Source organism: Neolamprologus brichardi, chromosome 20 (genome assembly GCF_056152115.1).
Source record: "Neolamprologus brichardi isolate AB-2024 chromosome 20, ASM5615211v1, whole genome shotgun sequence".
NCBI classification, from domain to species: Eukaryota; Metazoa; Chordata; class Actinopteri; order Cichliformes; family Cichlidae; genus Neolamprologus; species Neolamprologus brichardi.
The window spans coordinates 5,033,346-5,060,188 of NC_142123.1; the positions used below are offsets into that span (position 1 = coordinate 5,033,346).

A 26,843-nucleotide genomic window follows, 5' to 3' on the forward strand; every position below is an offset into this window, starting at 1 on the left:
CTAAAGGACTGAGCGAATTATCCCATGCAGGTCACACTTTGGGAATAACCCCTCATGTCTCTTTGTAATTTAAAAGAGGTCATTCATCAGCGTGTGCAGCTCGTTTTTAAAGCTCAACCCTACTTGATAATTGCATAAATTTCCAGACAAATAGAAATGTGTTGAGGAAATTCTGCGCTCACAGCTGCCCTTCATTGATCCACTTCTGTGCCCAGAGAAAATGTCTCATCTGATTTGACTCTGCAGCACCACCTGTCAGCTACCTATGATCCACTCCCAGGCACTTCATACACTACTCACACTTTGCCTTAGGTGACCTAAATAGGTCACATGGGGTGGGGCAAGGTCTCATAGTGACTTTACCCTTAACCCCAGGAAATGGTAATGACCCACACCTATTTTCACACCATCCACGACCCTCAGGACCACCTCCAAAGGGGACCTGGGACTCTCCATCTTCTTCGTTTGTTTTAAAAACTGAAGAAGCTTCTTGGATGGGAAGTGAAACATCTTCACAAACCTAAAGAAATCCAGTTGGCCTCTTTTTTTTCAATCTCAAAACTCAATCCAGGACAGATATTTTTGCACTTATATATATATTCATGAGTATACCATAGAGTATAAATAGTAAATGAACTGGTACTTTCTAGTTAGTTGATCAGTCAAGTGGGGCTACTCAAGGTTTAAGTGTCTTGCCCAAGGATACTTGGGTACTTTGGATACTGACTGCCTGTGTTGTTGTTTTTTTTTTTTTTTAAATATATATTAATTACAGCGAGTTATTGCCAAAAATTTTAAAATTTGGTTGCCTATTTAGTTCATCTGGTGTACAGCCCATCCTGTCACACACGTGATGTGGCTGTAACTGCGTTAAAATAAAATGTATAGGCACATACTGTGCAGGCATCTTTACCTGGTGACAGATGATTGGCAATTACGTCACTAATATAAGTCTTTGCAGTGACCTTGCACCCCTCTGACTTGCCATGGTTCACGCACGCTCAGTTTGATGCGCTTTATGTGGTAAATGTGACCTTAGTTATAACCCGAGGTCACGCTAATGCAGGAGCGTTACATTAAAGTGACCTAAACAGACTTTTATACTTACACAACAGATGAAATACTCCATTTATCTGTGCGACACGCTACGCACCCCCACCTTTGGTCCCTTTGGTCACGTGACTTGTGGAACCAAAATGGCCGCTGTTGTATTTTGACGTATAATAGCTAGCTACTTTTCTTTTTGTTTCATTCTTGGTAGAAAACCAGCAAACAGCAGACTTTTTGGGGGAGCTACATTTCGCCATCCTCCGAATATCGGTGTCGTTTTTTATCTTGAAGACAATCAAACTCCTGACACATATATTTGTTGAACGAGTTAGACTATGCATATTTAGATCTAATACAAGCTAGCTAGCTGGCTCTGGCTGGCATATTAAAGCATTAGAAAGTGAAATAGCTAGCTGTCTTAGCTGGGATGATGGAGGAGTTGAGCGCAGATGAGGTAAGGTGACAATATGAATAAACGCTTACACAGGGAATTGAAATGATTTTACGTTACTGACGTTAGAAATGTGCGTTTTGCAAATTCTTTCTTTACCCCTTTTAGGGATATTGCTGCTAGCTGAGATGCTACAAAAACTAGCTGATGGAAGAAATACATTTTCGATAAATATCTCAGTTAGCTGGAACACGGCAGTTGGTGTCACGCAGTTTAACTCAAAGGCTAATTATTCACTTCTTATATTGGGAATATAAGAAGTGAAATAACGAGAGGCGGATTTGGGCCGTGTTCTATTTAGCTGGAGCAGCTGGGTTGCTAAATGAAAGTAGCTAACGTAATGCTACAAGCTGGAGAACACTGCTCTTATATAAAGCATCGAACATATTTCAAGATATTGTTAGCCGCTTGTAAGTGGCAGATATTTTTCGGTGTTGTGTTTTGACAGGGAGATTAGGAAGGGAACGTTCTTTTTACTGATATGTTTTCGCATGTCACCTCGCGGCGGTTTAGCTGACAGTCAGAAATTAGCCTGCGAGACGACTCAGCATAAAAAACACACACAGAGACCGGGCCACCATTGTGCAATCAGCCGTGGGCCGATGCATGGCCATTGAGCTGTTTATATGAAATCGCATACAGCATACTGCAGCTTACTGTTATCATTTTCAGCTGCTTGATTAGCATTCAGAGAGTGTGCAGCAGATAATTTAGCTTTAACGTCGCCCCTCGGCCAAGCTGCGAAGATTGGTGTCCGCATTTGACTTTATTCGCGATGTTTTTCTTCAGATCTGACTTTAAAACGTATAACAAAGAAAATCTTTGCCTTAATGATCTGTCTTTTCTGGGCAATACATGCATAATTTGGTTATTCTTACAGTGTCCAGGCATTTATATACATACTTATAGGTTTATTAATAACCAATAATACATTTCAACATTATAACAAGAGCTACAGAGTTCTTTTAATGACCCTGTATATCTGCTCATTCAAGATTCGCAGGAGGAGACTGGCACGATTGGCAGGAGGACAAACGTCCCAGCCTAGCACCCCTCTCAGCACACCCCTGACATCCCCACAGAGAGAGACTCCACCTGGACCCCTCCCTGGACCCTCAGGTGCTGCACCCCAACCCGTGCCACCAGCTGCCTCTCAATCACTGGGCCTCAATGTCCACAGTGGTACCCCTGCCACATCTCCTATGGGCACCTCTGGTAAGAAATTAAAACAAGGTTCTGGGAATTTCCTATAAGGAAAAAAAAATATTGAAAAAAGGTTTGTGACATTGAATGATTCACAGTGTTAAAATATCAAAAATCCCCCAAATCAGGGTACACTGTGACAAAAAGGTGTACCCTGCTAGACACGAATGGTGAGCCCTCTAGTACAAAGGTAGAATGGAGGCTTCACTCATGCACAGGCTCTAGAAAATGCAGCAGAGATCCATGTATGGATACAGCAACAGTTTCCTGGCATTGTTTGTTGCTATGCATAGCCAGCTGCTTTAAAGGTCTTCCTTTTAGGCCCAGTGGTGCATTTCCTAAGTGATTAATAAGAAGAAAAAAATACTGGCAGTTTAACAAGCCAAACCTTCTCACTAACTTATTTATGTGTATTACATCTGACATTGGTAGCGTAATCATTCAATTGCATAATTGTTGTATAACCAGGAGAGAGCTGTTAATTCCAGCCCGCTATCTGGAGTAAGATCCTTTGTTAATCAGATTTCTCGCTACCTGTCTGCAGTAGTCAGTAAGCAACTTAAAAATTCCAATCTGAGCCTTTGCTAACCCAGACTGACTAAACAGTTGGTTCTTCCTTAAGCAACAGCTGTGACATGAATTCTCAAACTATACATGGTTGCCTATTCATGTCATATCTTTGTGTGGTTCCCAGTGGTAAGTGTTAGAGAATGGTAGTAAAAAAGTGCCGTATTTTCAGCATTAAACGTCATCTTTGATTACAATATCAGGAAAGATTAAGACCATAAAAACTATTTTGTATAAACGTCTTGATGCATTCTCAATCATCCAGGAAAGTAAAAGTCCAAAAGTTAATTCTGTTCATCTGGACGTAGCGTTTTGTGGGAGAAACGTTTCGTCACTCATCTAAGTGACTTCTTCAGTCACAGCTGACTGCAGGTTTCCCTAAATTTTATAAACAGTACATTTGCATAATGACTGAAACCAGTCATGATACAATGCTGTGATTGCAGCCATTCCCCAACTCTCTGTGAATGGGACTCATAGCCATTGATCAGTGGTCTTTGATCAGTGGGTTTTGGTTGGTGGTTGTTGATCAATGGTCATGAGAATTTGTGTAATTATGATTAAGGAACTGACCTCCGAGCCCATTGTTCATTCAGTGGGCTGGTTTCAGTCATTATGCAAATGTACTGTTTATAAGATTTGGGGAAACCTGCAGTCAGCTGAGACTGAAGAAGTCACTTGGATGAGTGACGAAACGTTTCTCCCACAAAACGCTACGTCCAGATGAACAGAATCAACTTTTGGAGTATTTTGTATAAAACTAAACCTTCAGTTGAACAATCATTTCAAAGTCAAAGCCTCAAACCTGCTGTTTCTTCTTTAAAAACGATATGTATATTAATATTTTCTTCATTTCTTTTTTTTTTTCTGGAAAATGTATCCTTTTTTTCCCTGACTACTGCCACAACTTTAGGGCCTTTTTGCACATCCTCTTCCTCATTTCCGCTTCTTACATTTCTTGATCTTTTCATGTCATCACACTCTGATATTATGCCAGCCATGTATAGATGTATTTACTGCATATGTCCTAGATTTTAGTCTACAATTACTGACATAGAAAATTAGGAGTTTCCCTTTGATCACAACATCCAGATGCGTTTGTCAGTCCACACGCAAGGCATTCGATTGGTTTATTCTTTTTGTTTCTGTTTGAAAATAGGATTTAATGTGAAAGGTAACTCGAGGGCATTTCAAAGAGGAATCAGCCCTGTGTGCTGTGCAGTTCACTGGTAAAGGTGTCTTGTTTTCTTTCTGTACAAAGGCCAGTTGAAAGTGAAGAGTAAACATGACTGATGTTTGGTTTTAGGTGACTGTTTGACATCAATGACCTGGATCCATCATGTTTTTTGTTTCAATTTAATTTCCTCAGAGTTCTTAGTGTGCTTTTTTGACTATGTCGTTACCCTAATCGCTGTATGTTGGGACTGATTATACCTTGAAAGCAATAAAAAGATTAGAAAAATCTATAAGAAAGGAAAAGACATGATAGACTAAAATTCAACGCTGTGCAAAGGATTTAAAGTGTACAGTAGGAATCAATACAGTCAATATTTTTCATTTCTCCAAAACTTTAGTTCATCTGAGGGGTTGGTGAGTTATGTTGAACTTAAAGTCAGAGCTTTCTGCGTCACAAAAGTAGCTTTCAAACCTCTGCTCACCACATAACATGGTCGGGAGCAGGTTACATTCAGTTTCGATTTAAAGGCTTGGGGGATTTTTGTGTTTCTCTTAATGTAAGTGCACAAACTGTGCAACTTTCAATCAATACAATTAATTTCACTTTGATCTGCTGACAGACTAAAGTGACTTTGTTAGGCTGAGGAAGAATAACAGCAATGTTATATTGTATGCAGTTTAAAGTACTCACGTATGCACTCAGCATTGCAATAATTAACTCAAATTAAACGTTTTTCTTACTGCTCTGTGCACACAGACCGCTACACCTGTGTTGAAAAACACAAGAGAAAAAAATAATTAAAAACAAAAGCAAGCAAATTTAAAACCTTACTATTTCCATTTTATCTGAAGACAGAGGCACAAGAAACCCTCCAGAAATGTGTCAGATTTGATTCATTTTTGTCATTGTTATTCAGAGAGATTCACTTGTGGTGTTTTGTTCTTCCAGGGGTCGCTTATGGTAGTCAGAGCAGCGAGGGTGTGAGCTCACTCTCCAGCTCCCCCTCCAACAGCCTTGAGACTCAGTCCCAGAGTTTGTCCCGATCGCAGAGCATGGATATCGACCCTGCCTCCTGTGAAAAGAGGTGAGAGCGTCTCCTGTGTGCTACCCTACCCAGCTTCTGTGTTCATTCTCAAATACTCCTTATCTGTGAAATTGAACAGAAGCTGTGAAAATAATGTGGCCTTCCTCAGCTCAGACTGACAGGCACATGGACAGTGATTAGATAAATATTGACACTATGTACGATTGAGCTTGGAGTAATAGCATAGTTTGCTTGGAGATAATGGCTTATTAAGAACTGTGGTTTCTCTTTTATTCCAGCATGTCCCAGGTGGATGTGGACTCAGGGATAGAGAACATGGAGGTGGAGGACAGTGACCGCAGGGAGAAGAGAAACTTGACTGAGAAGGTAAGCAGTTAGAGTGAACATTAATCAAAAGATGTTGCCTCCTGGACTTTGACCATATCTATCAGGATATCAAGAAAGTCCTAAACGAATAAACATTAAAGGAGTGTCTGGTTGTTTGCAGACGGGTGATTTTCCACAAATGCTATTCTTGGTTTCATTTTTGTTTATATCAACTCATTCACACGTACCTCTGTTGTTTCTTGCTCAACCAGAGAGATCATGAGATAACGAGTATCCTGAGACTCAGTAATGCTTGTTCATTATGCATGTTTTGTTTTGTTTTTTTTAAATCAAGGCTTCACTGTTTTTTTTCTGCATCTTAGGAAACTTCTGCAAACTCAGATGTCTCTGAAGAACAGGCCCTGCAGCTCATTTGCAAGATTCTCCGCGTATCGTGGAAGGAGCAGGATAGAGATGTCATCTTTCTCCCTTCACTGGCTGCAGAGTTTCACCAGAACCCTAAAGAAGGTAACGCCACTAAACAACAGCTTTGACCATAAAAAGCTGATTCATCAAAACGTTGTTTTTGCACACGTGGGAGGCTCGTCCAACTGTTATGTTTTCTCCTGCAGTATACTCTGACTTCAAAGACCTCATCAGCCAGATCCTGATGGAAGTCTTAATGATGTCCACCCAGTCACGTGTCCACAACCCCTTCGCCAGCTTGACAGCCACCTCACAGCCAATTGCAGCAGCCAAATCCCCCGACCATCGTCTGACACTGGTGCAGCCCTCCAGCCAAGGTGGAAGCCCAATGGGCCCTAGCGCTGGATCCTTTGGAGCCAGCTCTCTGTCCAGGCAAGTGCCACGAGTCATTATTAAGCTCGCGGAGACATATCAAGGCTGTTGATTGGGCTGTTTTTTCTATTTACTTTATTATCATGCTGCCATGTTCTTCCCAGTCTTTTTCATCATGCTTTAATCATTTCTGTTTTGAAGGCTTTAAGGTCATTCTTGTCTTAACAATGTTATCCACAGTCTGTATGGCTGTGGTAGTCCTCACCCAGTGGCTTTGGATGCAGCCAAGAGGACCTCCCCCTCTCTCCTCACCCCTACTACACCGTCTACCCCACAGTTCGTTGTTCCCCCCAGCCCACCTGCTTCCACTCCTCCACGGCACTCCCTCAGTGCTCCATCTGCCCCCGTGCCCATTTCCCAAAGGTATCGCCCTTACTCGGTCACCACTCCCTGGGTGGCTCCTTCCCCAACAAGCCCGAGTCACAGAGGGTTTAGTTTCCCTGGACCCTCTCCCAGCCCTGCAGGACCCTCCGTTCCCCCCAACACTCCAGTTTCTGTGCCACCACCTTCCCCCCAGTCTTTATCCTTGAGCTCACCTATGGGTCACAACCAACCCTCCTCTGCAACCTCTCCTATGGTGCCTCCTTCTCCCAGACTGAACACTCGACAGGCTGCCTTTGCTGCCAGGATGCCTCCATCTAGGTATCTAAACTGTCACCTGCATGTCAGAGTGGAGTGCAAACGCAAGCCAACATACTAAAGCCTGAACCTTTGGTGATGTTTCTGTTCATCACTGGTTATATCTGCCTCTAAATTAACTTTCCTGCATTTAGAAGTTACTAGCACTTTAACATTTCTGTAGTTAAAATCTTGTGAGAAAATGAGATTTAAAAAATGCTATCTCTACCACAAAGTAACTATTTAAATTTAGGCAATTAAAAAAATTAATACATTTAATATTAACAGCTGTAGTTCTTTGTATAAGGTCATCATGGCACAGAGCTAGCATGAGTGTGCTAAAGCGATAGAAAACTGGTTTAAAAAGAGAGAAAGTAGTCTCCATGAAAGCATGCATCTTCCCTGTGCTCCCTTTCTCATTTCCTTTTTTTTGTTTGTAACTGTTCCACATTTGTCTTGATGCTTCCCCCCCGTTGGCTTTCTGCCTCCTCACGCTTGTGCATCATCCTCCTTTCTTCCAGTCTTTCTCTCATTTCACCTGTTTTTCTCTCGTCCCGTCAGCCCCTTTTCGTTCCTGTTTTTTGCCCTCTCTGACATATCTCAGGACAGCGATGATGAAGATTCTCAGGAGGAGCAGGAGGAGGATATTTCACAGGTTCAATTTGGGTCCAGGTACACCACTGCGTGGTGTGTGTTAATGCGCGTGTGTGTGCACGCTTGCTCAGGGATGGGCTCTGATGCATGTTCCAGCGGGTCCGGTAGGCTTGCCACTAACCGTGCACAAAGACGCCAGGCGAGATTAAAGAAGATTAAACCATGTTTAGGAGTGTTTTGGTCATCGACATTCAGAGATAAATTCCCATAACTATAAATTTTAGTACATGCAATATGGAGGTAAGTAATAACCACATTAACTCTTCTGCAAACGGCTTCAAGATGTAGAAAATCTTCAGTGCTGTGAATGGCTCATTAATGACTCTGCGTTTCTGTCTGTATAAGAATCCATTGTTACGTTCGCATCTTTCTTTTTAAGAAGGAGAAATCACCCTTAGCTCAAAGACATGTGAGCCACTGTTTCATCATTATGTAACCCGATCAGACAACATTAGATATTTATGTATAAGCCTACCAAACCCGTATTTTGTGTTTTTGATTGCAAACATTGGAAGTAACACCATGAATCCCTGACTGCAGAACTTCAAGCTCTCTGGCACTGCCCTGCCTTTGATTCATAAATGGAGAATTATATCTCTAAGAAAATATTGTTGCTTACTATTTAAAACCATCATTTAGCCAGTATATGTGTATATATGTATGTGCAGAGAAATACAGAATATATTGCTCACATTAGTAAATTAAATCTACTTTGTTGAGATCTTTTTTTATGCTGTGGCTTGGAGAGGTTTGGAACAGGTTTGACCTTTGCCGCTTTAATTTGTTTCTGTTGTCTAAATCATCTTGACATTATTTTAGACTAATATGGAAAGTGATTGAAAGCAAGGCTTATTGTGCCATATATACAGCTGAGAAACCCATAGAAAATCATTTTGATTCTTCTTGTTCAAATGTTTTAGCTCACACTTTGAGTTTGTCTTCATTGTAGCCTCATTTGTGTTCATTGTAGCTTATAGGATCCATATCTTCAGTAGCATAGTTGCTTAAAAATCAAACCGTATGTGTTTTTGTTTGTTTGTTTGTTTGTTTGTTTGTTTGTTTGTTTGTTTTATTTGAGGACCATAAGTACAAACCTTAAAAAGGGTTGATGAAATAAAGTAATTTGATTGGGTACCAACATTAACGTTCTCTTGCAAGGAGCTGAGAAACTGTTCCTCACAGTAGCAGAAACAATTCATCTAATTCACATTTGAGTTCAATTTGCTTCTTATCTTATTGAAGAAAGAAAAAAATCTGTAGAGCTCGACCGATATAGGACTTTTTAAGACTCATACTGGTATTTGGTGATTTAGAAACAAAATTATATCGGCCATTTGTTTTTCTTGTTTTTTTTGTTTGTTTGTTTGTTTGTTTTCAGGCACACAAAACATAAACAGATTCCCTTTTTCTTACATGTAATTTGTGTGCTCTTACTGAGTTGACATGACAATACAGTTTAACACTAATCTTATTTTACCTGCTCGGATCACCTGGTGGTTGAATTTTGCAATGCTACCTTTAAAGTGCTTTAGTTTGTCGTCTTTCAGGACTTTTCAGGAAAGTTTGATTCTAATGCTACGTCTGTCCACACTGTGACATTTCCTGTTATTTGATGAGCCTCTCTGTCTGTGTCTAATTTTGTTTGTAGTCTTGGGGCATGTGGAGGGGGGATGTCCTGCGAATCAGCCAGCGACCGCTTCACCATTGAAACATGCAAAGAGACAGAGATGCTGAACTACCTCATTGAGCGTTTTGACAGTGTTGGCATGGAGGAGAGGAAAGCTCCCAAGGTAGATGACAATCTGTAAGACCAGTAAATATCCCGACCAGGATTTATAGCAGATGATTTATTTTTCTTTCCTAAAATATTTAAGATTTGAGATCAAAATCGTAATAAGAGCTGATATATAAAGGTCTTTAATATGTTCTTCATGTTTCAATTGTTTTAAAATGCGCTGAGTATAGAAGAACAGGTTGTGCTTTGTAGACTAGCTGCAGGCATTAGGCATAGCTCGTCACATAACACTTTTTTTTTTTAATCACACTGCAGTCGTTCTCACTCTTCTCTCTGTGTTTTTTTCTCAGATGTGTAGCCAACCAAATGTCAGCCAGCTTCTCAGTAACATTCGCTCTCAGTGTATTTCCCATGTTGCCCTGGTCCTTCAAGGCGCTCTGACCCAGCCTCGGTAAGAAGCCATCCATTAACTCAGACGATCTCTGGGTTTTTACTTCTTTTTTTTTTAACGCTCTCACCATATTTGTGCATCTTCCATTCCTTTTCCCTCTCTGTATCCATAGCAACTAGTCATTCACCTTGTCTCCAAATGTGTGATTAATTTATTTATTTATTTGCCGTATGTTTACTACTTTTAGGAGCCCTCTCCAACAGTCTCTGCTGGTACCTTACATGCTGTGTCGGAACCTTCCATATGGCTTTATTCAGGAGCTGGTGCGCATTACTCACCAGGAGGATGAAGTATTCAGACAGGTGACGAGCACATCCATCCATTCTTTTGGATCTGTTTATGCTTACTCAAAGCTGTGGGTTTTTTCCAAAAGATTTCTTACTGCTGCACTCATTTGCTTTCTGTGCACTATGGCTCATACTGTTTGGTACAGACCGGCTCTTTACACACACCCATAAATAATCTAGTTAACTGTAATTAATGGGGATGAATCAGTTTAAAAATGTAGAACTGTATTTCTTCATATTTCTTCATAACAGCTGGAGATGATCTCATACAGCCATATATAGTTTGTACTGGGTGATTCAACTAAGCAAAGCCCAAATATCCATTTTTAATTGTCAGGTTCAGCACAGATAGAACTGGAAAGTCTGCACGCTGAAGCTTTACCAGCCCAGCATGACTAAACAGACTGTACTAGGTTGAATCTTTCACACTGTGTTTCTCTGGGTTGATCCTGCAAAGCCAGAAATGATAATTCGTTACAAAAATATCCTTGCCCTTTTTTTCCCCAACCTATTTCTCCTGTAGATGGAGCACCTAAATTTAAACAGCTAGAAGGTGACTCCTTGATGCCTTTATTCCCCCCATATTTAGCCATCTGCTTGTCCAGATGCATGAATATAAAAATGTAAAAACAGAGTGATCCCATGTTTAGGGCAGCTAGTTAAACACCCTCACGGTGATGTGTAAATACAGACCGTGTGAACGTTTCTCCAAGGTCAAAATGCACTGAAGCACCGAAGCATGCTGTTTAATGTGTTGTTGTTTTTATTTAGATCTTCATCCCTATCCTCCACGGCCTGGCTCTTGCAGTCAAAGAATGTTCCTTTGACAGTGACAACTTTAAATTTCCCCTCATGGTAAGGCGACATTGTCCTGGTCTTTCCTGCAGCTGCAGTAATTCTGTAGGGAATATATCATACAGCATGGGATGAAGCACACATCCATACAACTCATTTTTAGCACAGTTCACGTGTTGGGTTGTAATCCTTTTCTGACCTGATGTCTGTTTTTGATTTTACAGGCATTAGCTGAGCTTTGTGAAATTAAGTTTGGAAAGACTCACCCGGTGTGCAATTTGGTAAGTATACAAATGGAAAGGTAAAGCTACATCATAACACCTGAGTGTTGTTCACTGGGTCCTTATGGCTCCAATTATTATCGACATCTATTGTGAAAGCAGTTTGGTTACCCTGAGCTTATTAATAAATGTAGCTGTTGTAAATGTACTTTTCCTCATACCAGGAAGGTATGAACTCTGCCTGTTGTGAGACATTTTCCTGTTACATGGAAAAAGGGCAAGAGGAAATTCCCCGGTGGAGGGGTGGGGTCTCTTAGCTCTCTTAGTGTTTGTTATCTATCCAATTATATTCTTCACTTCGGGGCGACCGTGGCTCAGGGGGTTGGGAAGCGTATCTGTTACCGGAAGGTCGCCGGTTCGATCCCCGGGCTCTCTGTCCTGGTCGTTGTGTCCTTGGGCAAGACACTTTACCCTACCGCCTACTGGTGTTGGCCGATGGGGGGGCCGATGGCTCCTCTGGGGCGTCAGGGCAGCTGTGGCTACAACCGTAGCTTGCTTCCACCAGTGCGTGAGTGCGAGAGTGAATGAATAGTGGCATTGTAAAGCGCTTTGGGTGCCTTGAAAAGCGCTATATAAATCAAATCCATTGTTATTATTACTTAGTGTTTAAGTTTTTAAAATACTGTGGAATTAATTGATGCATAATTAGCCATTTAGCTTCACTTAGGGAAAATGAGTTACAGTTACTGTTGATTAGTATATAATATATAAATGTATAAATCAGTGTTATACAGAACTTGACAATAACATGTATTAAATCAATGACTGTGTAATGTGTGCAGGTAACATCACTGCCTTTGTGGTGTCCCAAACCTCTGAGCCCTGGATGTGGCAGAGAGATTCAGAGACTGTCCTACCTGGGAGCCTTTTTCGGCCTCTCTGTGTTCGCTGAGGATGATGTGAGTTGTACTTTGTCTGAATCTCAAATAAATCAGGAGTGTCAAACGTAAGGCCCAGGGGCCAGAATCAGCCCAAATCCAATCGGTCCGAGTGAATGGCTTAGGAAAAGGTGAAGGAGGGCATAAATTGTGGACTTTTAACTGTCTTATCAGAAGTTTTTCTACTTCTCCTACTGATGAGGACTTCCCCTGTGACCCTTCTTATTACACCATATTATTATTATCATATTATTTAATTAAGTAAAGGATAAACTATGGGAAGTCACGCAAACCTCATATTTAAAAAAAAAAACAGAACAAAACTGAAAAGTACCAACCATTTCAATGACAAAAGGCTTTTTTTTCCCTTTCTTTCTTTTTTTAGACAAAAGTTGGAGACAAATACTTCTCCGGCCCGGCCATCACCATGGAGAACACACGAGTCGTCAGCCAGTCACTGCAGCACTACCTGGAGTCTGCAAGGGTAAGTCTCAGTTTCATGTTTTTATTTTTTATTTTTAATAGTTGTTTTTTCCAGCAGTGTGGAATGATGTTGTTTATTGATTTATTTTTTTAAAATCAGGGTGACATGTTCAAAGTTCTCCACAACATCCTGCTAAACAGTGAAACGCGGGAGTTGGCTCTTAATTACATGGCAGCTCTAGTCAACTACAATGTGAAGAAAGCCCAGATGCAGGTAAAGTTGTATGTTTTACAAATCGATGTTTTTCATATTACTAGATTCAGACCATAAGGAACAAACGTGATTAAAAGTATATTAATTTTAGAAGTCATTCTTGATATTATTTAATCTTCGGGGGCAGGTGTTTACTGTGTGTTTGTAAAGATTTTAATAAAAAAACAAACCCCACATTCTCCTCTCTTCCAGACTGATGACAAGCTGGTTTCGACAGACGGTTTCATGCTCAACTTCTTATGGGTGCTGCAACAGCTGAGCATGAAGATCAAGTTAGAGACAGTGGATCCCTACTATATTTTCCATCCACGGTGTCGCCTTGTCGTCAGTCTTGAGGAAACGCGTCTCAAAGCCACCATGGACGAGCTCAAGGCCTGGCTGTCTGAACTACGTAAGCTGGCATAACCAGAAATGCTCAGATACATACGATCATTTCAGTAAATCTAAGTGGACCGCATAGGTTTTAAAGAGGCGGTCGTTAAAGATAAATATCAGTTGTAATTCAGCAGTTCTCATGAACTAATCCTAAGCATATCAGAGCCACAGTTTTATTTTGTTTTGGGGTATTTTTAACTAATCTAATTGGTTAAAAGAGTCACTTTGTTGCTTTGATGCTGTGAATGAAATCTTTTAAATCTGTGGGCTTAGTAGTAGGTCACTAACTTTGTAGAGACTAAAGCTGATATTTGTGTCCTTATAACCATAAATTTCATCTGTGAATATGTACAGATAAAGACCCCGCCAAGTTCACAGAACCCAAATTTCCTACCGAGTGTTTCTTTTTGACGCTTCACACCCACCACTTATCCATCCTGCCCGGCTGCCGGCGCTACATCCGCAGATTACGAGCCATCCGCGAACTCAACAGGTACACGCTCGCACATCTACACAGATAATCATATCGCGTTAAGTGTATGCGTGTGTATTAATGCTGCTATTTTTATCTTTTAGGACTGTAGAGGAGCTCAAAAACAGTGAGAGCCAGTGGAAAGATTCTCCCCTGGCGAGTCGACACAGAGAGATGCTCAAACGCTGCAAAACTCAGCTTAAGGTCAGTGTTACGTACTTGTAGATGGAGCCACTGTCTTAATTCATTTAATGATCAAACACCAAGGACCAATTTAAATGTAGAGATGTGAGAATGCTCTCAGCATTTCTTGGTTGGGTATATTTGGAAGACACGCGTGGCTGATTTGGAGCATGTTTCCAGACGAGTGATTGTTACTGTGTGTGACAGAAACTGGTGCGAGCCAAAGCTTGTGCTGATGTGGGCCTTCTGGATGAGAACCTGCTCCGCAGATGTCTGCAGTTTTACAGCACAGTCATCCAGCTCATTCTTCGCATGGTGGACCCCACCTACCCCAAGTTAGTCACCTCTCCTCTGACGCACCATGTTGCCATTTGTTTTGATATCGATGTCAGAGGAACAGCTGTGGCATCACGCAGTTGCTGTTTTTTCCAGTATTTTTATTTTTTTTTGCTTCACTTCAGTTTATTATTAAATCAAGAAGTAATATGTTTGTTTTTCCCTCCCTTGCGCAGCATTAACCTGCCTCTGAACCCCGAGATACCCAAAAGCTTTGCCGCTCTGCCCGAGTTTTACATTGAAGATGTGGCAGAGTTTCTGCTTTTTGTTGTGCAGTAAGTCCTCTGCTCATCTATCATGTTTTAATGACTGTCCTGTGGAGGGCAGTAATAAAATGTTAACAGGAAGGAACGATGAGGGGGAAAATACAGATATTAAATGCTTAACAACTATAAATGTGTATATACATGTATAAATCCATAATTCCCGGTGAATTTTGTGAGGAAAAATTAAATCCAAATAAGGGATTTGTGAACCGCTATCTCCTCTTTTCTCCCAGGTACTCACCCCAGGTTTTATATGAGCCATGTGTCCAGGACATTGTCACCTTCTTGGTGGTGTTCATCTGCAGTCAGAATTACATCAGGAACCCCTACCTTATCGCCAAGTTGGTGGAGGTGCTGTTCGTCACCAACCCCGCTGTTCAGCCTCGTACTCAGCGATTCTCTGAAATGATGGAGAACCACCCGTTGTCCGTCAAACACCTGGTCCCTGCTCTCATGAAGTTTTACACTGGTGAGCTTTATGTCGTGCTGCAGTTCTCTGCTGATGTTGTGCTCGGTAGAATAAAATTCTTTACAACTTGTTCTTTACTACAAGTTGTGATCTTTTCAAGAAAAAAAGTTCACTAAAATCTTTCCCTCCTCTGGTCAGATGTTGAGCATACCGGTGCTACCAGTGAGTTTTACGATAAGTTCACTATACGGTACCATATCAGCACGATCTTCAAGAGCCTCTGGCAAAACATTGCCCACCATGGAACCTTCATGGAGGAGTTCAAGTGAGTTTGCTATTGACAAAAACAGCAGTTGCAATGTTTATTTTAATTTTTTTTTTTTACCTTATTTTAAAGAAATTGTGGTTTAGAGTGTGTGGCTGTATGACTTTTCCAGCCTCACATCCTCTTCTGTCTCCTTTTGTTCTTCTTTCACACCAGCTCTGGCAAGCAGTTTGTGCGCTACATCAACATGCTGATTAATGACACCACCTTCTTGTTAGATGAGAGCCTTGAATCCCTGAAGCGTATTCATGAAGTTCAAGAGGAGATGAAGAATAAAGAGCAGTGGGAGCAGCTGCCAAGGGTCAGTGCTCAGTTTTTTAGGATCTAGCAAAGACAAAACTGTCAGAGGTCATGTTTTATCAGATTATCGCTTCATTCACAGTTGTGCTGAGCTGTGAAGACAGGCAGAAGGTTACTGCCATTGTATAGGGTAACTTATTTATTATTTTGTCTTTTTTTGTTGTTGTTGTTTTTTGGGGCGGTTGTACAAATTTTCAGGAGCAGCAGCAGAGTCGTCAGTCCCAGCTGACTCAGGATGAGCGGGTGTCCCGCTCCTATCTGGCCCTGGCTACCGAAACAGTTGAAATGTTCCACATCCTCACCAAGCAGGTCCAGAAGCCTTTCCTAAGGCCTGTGAGTGTCACTGTTACCAATGAACACTTGATGTATTCTAGAGATTTATTCTCAGTTATACAAATAATATAAAGGAAGCATTATTTGCCATTTTCCTCCAGGCATATTATAGAATAGGTACGTTGTCATTCAAACATACACCAGTTAGTGCACGTTAGAACAAAATGTTGGTCCATTGACTCGACATTGGACTAATGTATGCATCCATGCATCCATCTTCCCTTTTCCACAGCAATAAAACAGCAAAAAACAATGTATATCATTATTCCAGACATAATGCACTGCCATGAATATACAGTAATGTGAAACAGTCCAGAGACAGTTTCAGAATGTACCTTGTTTATGTATAAGAGGGATGTGAGGGTTATGGAGAGTTCAACAGTCTGATGTCTTGGGCAATGAAACTATTGGAAAATCTATAGATGTGCTTTTCTAAACAGTGGTTCCTTCTTCACACAGGAGCTGGGGCCTCGTTTAGCTGCCATGCTGAACTTTAACCTCCAGCAGCTGTGCGGGCCCAAGTGTCGGGACCTGAAGGTGGAGAACCCAGAGAAGTATGGCTTTGAGCCCAAGAAACTCCTAGACCAGCTGACAGACATCTACCTGCAGCTAGACTGTGCTCGCTTTGCTAAAGCTATAGCAGATGACCAGGTTGGCACTGATGGGGGAGGGGGGGGAAATTTGATGTCCAGTCTACATTTAGTTATCTTGAATCATCTGTTGTGACTTTATTGCCGTGCCAGTTAGCATGAATTCTCTACTGCACGTGGAGAATATAGTGTGTGTGTATATATATATATATATATATATATATATATATATATATATTTCCTGATTTGTTGAGAGAACAAAGAGAACATTATGAATGATGAAGCCACATTATTGCATATTATTGTTTTCAGAGATTTACATCAGAACATATATGTATGAAATGCAGCAGTTGCTTGTTGTGTGCATTATCAAAATCTGTAAGTTTGAAGACGTGACTTAAATTTCAAATCTGTGATGTGATGACAGTAAGGTACTGAAGTCTGACCTCAGGGACTTGTTGCTCTTTGCAGAGGTCCTACAGCCGTGAACTCTTTGAGGAGGTGATCTCAAAGATGAGGAAGGCTGGCATTAAGTCCTCAATTGCCATTGAGAAATTCAAGCTGCTATCGGAGAAGGTGGAGGAAATAGTCGCCAAGAACTCCCAGTCTGAAATGGACTACAGTGATGCACCGGATGAGTTCAAAGGTGTGTGAAAGACAGTGTTTGAACAGCACAACTAGAACTCTTGAATCTGGTTATGCAGCAATGGTAAAGCGAATCATCTTTCCCACAGCTGGTTTAATAACATCTCACTCTGATATGTGCTGTACCGTTAAATTAATCTATCTAGATCACTTCAGAGTAATGTATTGAGATCCTCAAATAACATCCATATAAAAATAATGGGTCACATTACGCTGCTTCTGAACGCATCATGTTAAATATCTTTCTAGGTCTTCAAATGCAGTTTTTAAATAATATTGTCATTGTGTAAAAGACTGACCTGTGACCTCGGGTCAGTCAATGACAGACGGGATCTTTAACGGCCTCTTCTGCTATTGAATTCCAGACATGTGTGGTGGATTTTGAAGCTCACACTGGTCATCTAGACAGCTTAGTGCAAGGCTATCGAGTAACCACAGACTTAATATAATCTAGAAAGAGTATGTGGTCTGCGTGCCTCCTTTGATTCTCAGATATGCCAGCCAGCCCACCACAGTTGATGGGAGTGTGCCATACAGGAGACTTGAGTATCAGCTGTCTGAGTAGATGAAATCTCCCACGACAGGTTTTATTTTTGTAGCACCAGAGTCCTACTGTAACAACCTTGTGACATTTCAACACAGAGCCCCACGCCACCAAACGCTCTGTATCGGACTTCATGGGAAATTTCGTTTACTAGTGTTTTGATAGGTGCATCAATATTGTGGTCATATAAAACATTTTTTGGACATGTGACAGGCTCCTACACAAACCAACATGGGCACACATGTATGTCACTTTATTTATTTATTGTTTTTACGCTTAAACAAAGAAGTTTAATTTTTGCTTTTAATGTTGTAACACTGGTCCCTCTCCTTATCCAATCAGGGCGCCAGCGCTGCTGGTGATGAATCAGATTTTTAGTGTAGCATCTCGCTTGTAATTGTCTGTAAAATCTGTGACTGTGTTACAACAGACCCTCTGATGGACACGCTGATGACCGACCCTGTGATGCTGCCTTCGGGGAACATCATGGACAGATCCATCATCTTACGCCACCTGCTCAACTCCCCCACCGATCCCTTCAACAGGCAGCCACTCACAGAGAACATGCTGGAGTCAGGTAACCCCACCATTTATCCTTTTACTTTATTTATTTTAAACAGATAATGTAAATGAGTGTTGCTGTTTAAGGTACGCAAGATAATGCACTTATAGATGGAGTCGAGGCTAATAATTTCAGGATGCCTAAATGTCACAATGTTAATTCCACAGTGCCTGAACTGAAGGAGAGGATCCACACCTGGATGAGGGAGAAACAGGGTGGACGGGGTGTCTAAGGACTACGTCACTGATGTCTGGCTAATCATCATTAAGGGATCGGTCCAAATCACCTGAATTCAGCATCACTACTACCAATGAGAACAAAAAGAAACAAACATTTTGAATGGAGAGGAAAAAAAGGAGACTTGATTTGATAATTTTTTTCTTTTTTCTTTTTTTTTGTTGCATTTACCCTTTTTGTCTCAAACCATTATCATGGTTCTAAAACAAAACATAATAAAGCTAAGACTTTTAAGTTTTTCTCATGAGTTTGTGTATATATATATATACGTATATATATAAAAATATATATATATCAAAGTATATACATTAATTTAACAATAGTGCATTATAAAGCTGCAGAAACCATTACCAACAGGTTTACCTGCGAGGTGCATACAGTCTCTTCATTGATCACCTTCCTTTATGGTTCTCATTTTGTTTGGTATTACTGAGTCTGGTTGGGTTCTGATAAAACTGTTAGCCTCAAGTTTTCTTTATCAAGGCTTGTGACGGTAATGAGTTTGAGTCCACGTAATGTTTAATGGTGTTCCAGAGATAACTTATGCACAGTTTGTGCTTGTAGAAGAGGTTCAGGATTGGGAATACCCTAAACTAATCCTCAGTGTCAGCTTTTGTTTTGAGTAAAGTAGGAAGAGGAGCTGTGGCTCACAATGATAAAGTGTGCCCAAATTTTCCTTCTCGGTCACGTTTTCCCCGCTGACTTTGATAGATTGAATTTACTTGTGCGTGTGTGTGTGTGTGTGTGTGTGTGCACGGCCTTAAGTCGAGAACCTCCTGAGCGCCACGTGGACATGTAATCCCCATTTTAGGTCTAGTGGAAGGACCGTGAGAATGTAGCATGATCACCTGAAGCACCATCCTAGGAGCACACCATTAAGTCATCTCACCTTAAAATGGTCTCTTTCAAATAGCACTGTACCTAACTTGACCTTGCTGACCTTAACTGTACAGGAAATTATTTCCTTTAACCACATACCTGTTTTGGAAGCTAGGATTTTGAACTCGAATAAATGATGATGCACATTATTTCACAACTGGTCACCATTTTTTTTCCCTTCAGACTGATGTCTTAGTGGCTTTGTTTAGTATCTTTTTTTTTAAATTTAAGTTTAGTGTAAGTAAAGAAAACAAAGACGCCCCTGACAAGATACAAATAACAGATCAGTTGCATTTTATTTATACAGTGCGAAATTGCAACTGTTGCCTAAAGAAGCTTTATATTATAAGGTGAAGACCAGGAGGAGGCAGGACAAAAGACACATTGGAACAGAGAGAGAAAAACAACTACATAAATGGCGAAAAAAAAGCTGGATGTGGCAAATATAATGCAAACCTGTTTTCATTTTGTGTCAGCAAAGGTAACTTCCAGTTCTAGGGAACAAAAAAGTTGCAATCTTTTTTTGGAATGTGAATAGACTAGTCATTGTTCTCAATTAAACTTGGCGACAGTCCAGTATTTACTGGCAAGGACACCTGTTAAACTTTTAACTCCAAGTTCATTCCAAAAAGAAACTGCAACTGCAAAAATATCACAGGAAAGTGAATTGCTTTGAATCAAACCTGCCTCTTAATGATTCTGCCAGAGGTTCCCTCCTGTTAAAAGGACGTTTTTCCTTCCCCTTGTCGCCATGTGCTTGCTCAAAGGGGTTGTCTGATTGTTGAGGTTTACTCTCTATTATTGTATGGTCTTTACAATAAAAAAGTGAAGTCATTTGGCACTAAATGAGTAAAATGTAATTGAACTGATTATATTCAAACACAGCAGGAAATGCATTTGCTCATTTTATTTTGTTTTATGGTCAGTGACATCTCTTGTGCCTGCTTTAAGGCAATTTATATTAGCAAAAATATAAATAATTTGGTTTATAAATTCGTGATGCACGGAAAATTTACGTCGCTAGGCGGCGATCTTTGCGGTAACCCACGGTGCTGCGGGTAGCGGTAATGAGAAATCCTGCAGTGTGGCGTCACGGGCGAAAAAAAGGGAGCGACACCCCACCTATTCCCTCCCCCTTCGCGACCCCGAGTCACGCCATAGGCTCTTCGCCGCATTAGTCGCCGCTCTCTGTTTGCTCATTGGCCCGCCAGCCTGTCCGTGAGCGCGCTGAGAGGGAGTTGACGTAATCTCTTCGGTAAATCAAGACAATCTACCAATTCTTCTTCTCGCTAGTGTGCAGATAGGCGTCCGCCGTTCATCTGTAAGGGAGACTAAAGTAGTCAACGAAGTGGCCGTTTCCAAATACAAATCCTTCCACCGGAGGATACCGCTATAATGGGTGTTTTTCACGGAAATGGACTTTATAGCAGTTTCCTTGCGCACAGATTCTGATAGAAACAACACATTTTGACGCCTGCTAGCTAGCGTTAGTTCTCGCCACTGTCCGGTGGTTTTGGTTTCGTGTTTTGCAAGAGTCTCCAAGCGTAAGTATATATTTTTTAAAATAATATATTTATATTTTGGGGGACTGTTGTGCACTGGGTTGTTATTACAGTTTAGTTTCAACGATGGATAGGGAGCAGTTGTCTGTGTTAACTAATACACGTCCGGTGGTCAGTGGACCTCTACGTGGCCATGGTTGCGATAACATAAAAGAATTAAACATATATAGGTACTTAATTGTTATAGTATATAGAATAATTTGTTTATAGGTTTAGTTGATTATAGTTGGATAGCTGTTTCCATTAGACTGTAGGTCGTAAATATTGAAGTCGGAGCCAATAACATTTAACGGGTTAAAGCTAGCTTAAAATAGAAAATATAATAGCTACTGTTGAAAGCTTCGCCTCTGGTAGGATTTAACGTCAAAACGCCTTTAACCCTGCCGGATAGGGTAAATGTGAACAATGTATCCAGTCTGGGCTGCTAAAATAAGCATGTAACTCCTCCCTTGCACTATTCCCCAACATGCAGCGGCGGAGGATTAGCCTACTTCCTAATATCAGCGAATGTGATTTTTTTTTTTTTTTAAAGGGGGAAATTTAAGCTCTTCGTCTGCACAAAATGAACAGTGTCAGATGCAACAGACAGGCCCTTGGTTAGCTGTCCCGCTGTAGCTCACGCCAAATAGGGGAGATAGGATTTCATGGGCGTATGCTTCGGCGAGTATGGCTGACTGCAAGTACATGGAAAAACATAGGATATTTAGGCTGTGTAGTCACCGGGTGCGGGTTGTGTAGCCTAAATGGACTGTAAAAACGATGGAAAGTTGTGTGGTATTTTAACGCCACGTTATTTTATGCATGCAACAATCGTGATTTGTGATCTTCGTATTTTGTTTTCGGCTAAAGCGCATTTCACGTAAACTGTGGGTTTATGATATAAATATAAAGGTTTACATCCTCTGTTTGATTTGCTAAATGTATGATCGGCTGCTGTTTACAAAATATTAAAGGCTTCATCGGGTTTGGTCGGCCATATTTGTTGTAGGCTGTTATGACTGAAAATTGGGAGGGGGTGGACTTTCATTGTGTTTGATTTACATTTAGTGAAAACAGGCTCTGCTTCTTTTCACCACATCACTTTTGTTTTATTTTTAAAGAAGGAAGCAAACATTGTCTGGCTTCACTGCATCACTTATTGTTTTAACTGAGGAGATGCACACTTGTTTTTCTGTTTCCTTTAGGAGGGATATACACAAGGGATCTTACAGGGAGACGGACTTAAACTGCAAACATGTCTGGGGCTTCTGTGAAAGTCGCTGTTCGAGTTCGACCCTTCAACTCGAGGGAGATCAGCAAGGAGTCAAAATGTATCATTCAGATGCAAGGCAACACTACAAGTAAGTGGCCTATTGGCATGCATGCAAGACCACCAACACAAACTGGAGGGGAAAAAAGCATCTTGATTTTATGCAGGTCCAGTCTGCAGGAACACTTTGGTGTATCATGCATGCTCCTGCATGTTCTTCCTTCAGGCGTCTTAGCAGAGAACAGTAGAATGAGCAAACTGAATAGTGGACGGTTGGGGACGAGCAGCCTGAAAGAGAATAAAAGGCTTACAGAGTAAAATTCCTCCGCCTCTGGAGGGGTGTGCATGCCAGAGGAGATTCTGTGTGAGAAACGCTTAGTTGGTTCACGCTGGGAGACCCAGGGGTCGTCCCACAGCGTGGACTGCCAGCACCCCCAGTTCAGCTAGGCTTTATCACACGGCCACTGTTTTTCTTTAATGGATGTGTGTGCTGCTTTTTAGTTTATGGTTGCGTTATCTCTTGAGTGTACACAAACAATTTGTGAAGAGGTTGTTTGATGCATATAAAACACGATTGGCAGTTAATTATTTACAAGATTTGCATCCCTATTTGAACCACAGTGGTTGAGATAGAGATGCAATGTGTATATGTGTCTTTCTGGCTGCTGTTACAACCAAATTTCCGCTTGTGGGACAATTAAAGGATTATTTTATTCTATTCTATTCAAAGTCTGACAGGTTAAGTAAAAATATACATATTTCTAACTTTTCTCATGTTGCACTAATCCATGATTGAGGCATAGGGAAGGATGTTAAGACCATCTAAGATTTAGTTTTAAGCGAGGCACATCAGCTTTGATTATGTGATAGTGCCCTTATTTACTGTAAAGCATGCTTGTCGACAGTGTTATGTGATAAGCAATAGCAGAGCAAGAAGAGAAAACCTGAACGTGGTTTGCAGTCATGTGATTCAACCTGCTTACTTGTGAGTCATCTGTTACTGTGAAGTGCTAGCTGCCTCCTTACTCATGACTCTGTTGTGTGTGCTTCATTCCAGCTAAGCACAAGCTCCACGACATTAGCGTGGAAGCATTTATTAACCCGCAGTAACGAGACAGCATGTGGAAACAGAAACATGCTCTACCAGCAGGCTCTCGAGTTTTGTCTGTCAGTCTTATATCACCCTCATTAGACTAAGCTTATATGAATCTTCCATAAGATCAAGTGTCCCTACCAGTTATGGCTCACTTGTCCTTTATCTCTCACACTCTACCAAAGAGAAGCTTTGTGTCAAATCCCTAGTAGTTTTACTCTATATCCTTGGGTTTTCATTATGCCAATGTCACCCGAAGGAGCTGGAGGGTGACTCGTGGTTTGTAGCAGAGCTGCAGTGGAATATGCAGCGTTTTTTAGGGGGGTTAGTCAGTGAGTGTGTGTGAGGGAGAGGAGTAGGCTGCGGTACTGCCTACTCTGCCTCCTTTCACATGGGCAGATTGCAGAGCAGAAAGGGAGGCTGGCAGGTGGCCATACTCTCCCTTCGTCAGGACTTCATTGCAGATGGTATGCTGAGAATGCGCTGTCTTATTTGGATGCCGAGAGGCCAAATTTTACCTGATGGCTCAGACACGCACAGGATCATACTGAGATCATTTGGCTCGAAGTTTTAAAAAAAATCTGCCTTTTTTTTTGTTGTTGTAGTCGTTGTATTCCCCCAGACTTTCTAAAAGCCATTGTGCATTTTTACTCTAACCAAATGAAATAGACACAGCATTGCCATTTGAACAGTATTTTAATAATCAAGATTCTTATGGTATGTTTTTAACAGTAACAGGATAAATAGATAGAATTAGTCACATGAGTGTTACATTTACCAAGGAGTTTTTATTTGTCAACCTAGTGTTTTCTTCCTAAGTGATATGTTCAGCGTCCATCTGTGTAAATGTCTAATTTTGCATGATTGAAAAACAAAAATCTAAACATGACTCATCCCAAGTTTACCCAAGTTGTTTGATACCCAAACAGCTTTGGGTATCAAAAACCCAACAACATAGCCTTTCCAGAAGGCGTGGAAGGTGGCTATGAAACAGTTGGTGTCTGACGTGGTGAATCAACAGCATCTAGAGAAACTTCTAAAATCCATGCTACTGGAAATTCCCTTAAAAAAAATCTCTGGTCTATATGTTATGTTTTTGCCTGTGTATGATAAGCTGTGATGTAGTACTAGCCAGTCAGTGTGTGTGTGTGCAGTATGGGTGTACCTCTAATGTTTTCACTGGTCTTTGCTTGCATTTAAATTGGGCTGAAGGCTGCCTGACGGAAATGGGATGTTGCGTGGTCAGCTTGTATGTGTTTGGCAGATGTGTGCGTTATGCCATGACACTCCCCTTATTGTTGTGACTGGCTCAAGGGCATATGTGCCCGCCTGTGTGCATGTGTCAACAGTACAGAGAAAGATGGCGGTAGGGGGCAAGAACTCAGTCTCTTTCTCGCTCTTTCCCCTTTTCACCATGCAGAGAGGGTTGTCAAGGATAGGATGAGAGCAAAGGAGCAGCAAATTGATTATCCAGTGTGCAGGAAATGTGTCCAAGGCCTCTGCAGGGAGACAGAAACAAAGAAAAGGCCTCATTCAGGAGACGCTCTCAGACATACCAGAGCTAATGTAATTATAAAACAGTGACGCGATGGCCCGCTAATTTTGTGTTGGTACTCCAAATGTTGAATAACTCCAGTACACCCAAACTCCGCCTTAATCTGGGGCCTGATGTGTTCTTCACTTCAGTTTCCATCTTGTTATGTAACTCATGTGTTATGTGCCCCTTGAGCCAGTGAGGAGCCACTCACGATGTATAGCCAGAGATGATCAAAGAGTTTCAAAGCACACAGATGTTATGATGAAGCATTTTGTCAACTAATTAAACCTGCAGTCTAGTCCAGTCGCTGTTTGGTGTTCAAAATAGTGTTTCTAATGCTTTATCAGTAGTCTACGCTAGCCACATTTTCAAGAACGGGATGTTAGACGATATTATCACTTAAGCTAAGAGTAAACAAAATGACCAATTGAAAGGACAAACAGAAGGTCACCACATCAATTAAACCTTCACCTTTCAGATACAATTCACACAAGTGTGCTCTCACTATGAGGTAAGTGGATGCTGACCTTACCCTGCAGGGAAGAACGAGCTCAGCTCCAGTGTCAGTTACACATAAGAGGAGGCTCTCATCACAGCAGAAATAACAATGAACCATTTTCAGGTCAATGAAATGCAGTTATTGGTGGGACATGCAGCAAGGAAGGTGGGTTTGGATGTGGGGCAGTCATACTTTCGCTGAACCCTGTGCAGACAGGGCTGATTGACCCGATTAAGACCAGTAATCCTTTGGCTTGCCTCAGATCACCACGCCCAGAAGCGGTAATCCTTGTGACCCTTGCAGGTGTATACATACCGACATGCACCCGCTCTAGGGTGTTACATTCCTCATCACTCAGATAGTTCTAGAGCCAAACATTCACAAATGTACAGAGCAAACTTTTACATTCAAACATGACCTCCTAATAAGGAGGAAGGACAGACAGCCTGTGTTTACTGTGTCATGGGACTGTCAGCTGAGAAGCACAAATGCATGTCATGCAACTCACCCAGTTTTTAGCTGAACTACTCGTAGCAGGTGTCTTACAGAAAGTCACACAGTTAGTGTATCGACGAGTGTGTTCAACTAGCTGTTGAAGCTAGGGAGACTGTGTGCTAATATTGTTATTGTTACGTCTTAACTCACATTTAACATTTCACTTGGTATTTTTGAACAGCGTACAAGCGCTCTGCTCTAGGGACAGGTATCGTTTAGGTTTTATCCGATACCAGTACCAAACCGGTACTTTTGAAACGGTGCTGGTGCTTAAACGGTGCTCGAACCGGTGCTTAAAGAATGGAGAACACAAAATTGGTCCAAAAACCTCTCATGTTCAACTGTTTTTTGTAAAAAGATAACAATGTTAGCCTTTTCTGCAGCTATAGGGCATATATGGTATCACTCTTGGCTGGAAGCAGTGCTTAAACAATGGAAAAAACACAAACTTTGTCCAAAAACCTCTCATGTTTAACTGTTTTCCACTTTTTCTTTGGTCATTTTAGCCTTTTTGGCCAGGGTGAAAGGAGTATCTGCCATCAAACAAGAAGACAGCCGCATGTAGCTACGACGGTGTTTGCTAGTTCACCTTACATGCATTAATGTAATAACGCGGTTAGCGTACTCAACATAAATTACACACGAACAACATTAAGCTACTCACGCAGAGAAGAACGGCTGCTGCTGCCATCATCATCCGTCATCCTTTCTGCTACACTGGCAGGGCTAGGGGCCAGGACTCTCCTCTTCGGGTTTTTGGGGGATGTTGCTAACTCCATGTCCGATAACAGGCACCACACCCGCAGTAAATGTGCACGGTGTGAGGTCTCGCAGCAAGCTATCAAATACGGCGCATTTCTGTTTGCATCTTTTGCTGTGAAGTACAGCCAGACTTTGAC

At 41.3% G+C, this 26,843-nt stretch overlaps 2 protein-coding genes across 8 annotated transcripts in view; both read left to right on the forward strand.

Moving 5' to 3' along the window:
- The first annotated feature begins 1,174 nt into the window (after window positions 1-1,174).
- ube4b (ubiquitination factor E4B, UFD2 homolog (S. cerevisiae)) lies at window positions 1,175-19,658 on the forward strand. 2 transcript variants are annotated; one of them, XM_087833367.1, is made up of 29 exons: window positions 1,175-1,504; window positions 2,497-2,716; window positions 5,397-5,532; window positions 5,772-5,859; window positions 6,183-6,327; window positions 6,432-6,657; window positions 6,838-7,299; window positions 7,837-7,947; window positions 9,578-9,719; window positions 10,015-10,115; window positions 10,303-10,417; window positions 11,174-11,257; window positions 11,422-11,478; window positions 12,261-12,377; window positions 12,742-12,840; window positions 12,940-13,053; window positions 13,246-13,444; window positions 13,783-13,921; window positions 14,005-14,104; window positions 14,291-14,418; window positions 14,596-14,694; window positions 14,919-15,154; window positions 15,293-15,419; window positions 15,576-15,720; window positions 15,918-16,052; window positions 16,512-16,703; window positions 17,114-17,288; window positions 18,262-18,408; window positions 18,561-19,658. In XM_087833367.1, the coding sequence occupies exons 1-29, from the start codon at window positions 1,478-1,480 to the stop codon at window positions 18,623-18,625; spliced, it is 4,131 nt and encodes a 1,376-aa protein (XP_087689493.1). In that variant the 5' UTR covers window positions 1,175-1,477; the 3' UTR covers window positions 18,626-19,658. The 2 variants fall into 2 exon arrangements, with proteins under 2 accessions (XP_087689493.1, XP_087689494.1); XM_087833368.1 differs by lacking the exons at window positions 6,838-7,299; window positions 7,837-7,947.
- Window positions 19,659-20,753: 1,095 nt separating this feature from the next.
- The window catches only part of kif1b (kinesin family member 1B), a 60,911-nt gene continuing 54,821 nt past the window's right edge, over window positions 20,754-26,843 (forward strand). For 4 of the 6 annotated variants that reach the window (XM_087833841.1, XM_087833842.1, XM_087833844.1 and 1 more), the window contains exons 1-2: window positions 20,755-21,053; window positions 22,256-22,411. In XM_087833841.1, the coding sequence (XP_087689967.1) occupies window positions 22,306-22,411 (106 nt within the window). In that variant the 5' untranslated portion in view covers window positions 20,755-21,053; window positions 22,256-22,305. Of the gene's footprint in view, window positions 21,054-22,255; window positions 22,412-26,843 lie in introns of all 6 variants that reach the window. The other 2 variants (XM_087833839.1, XM_087833840.1) reach the window with 1 other exon arrangement.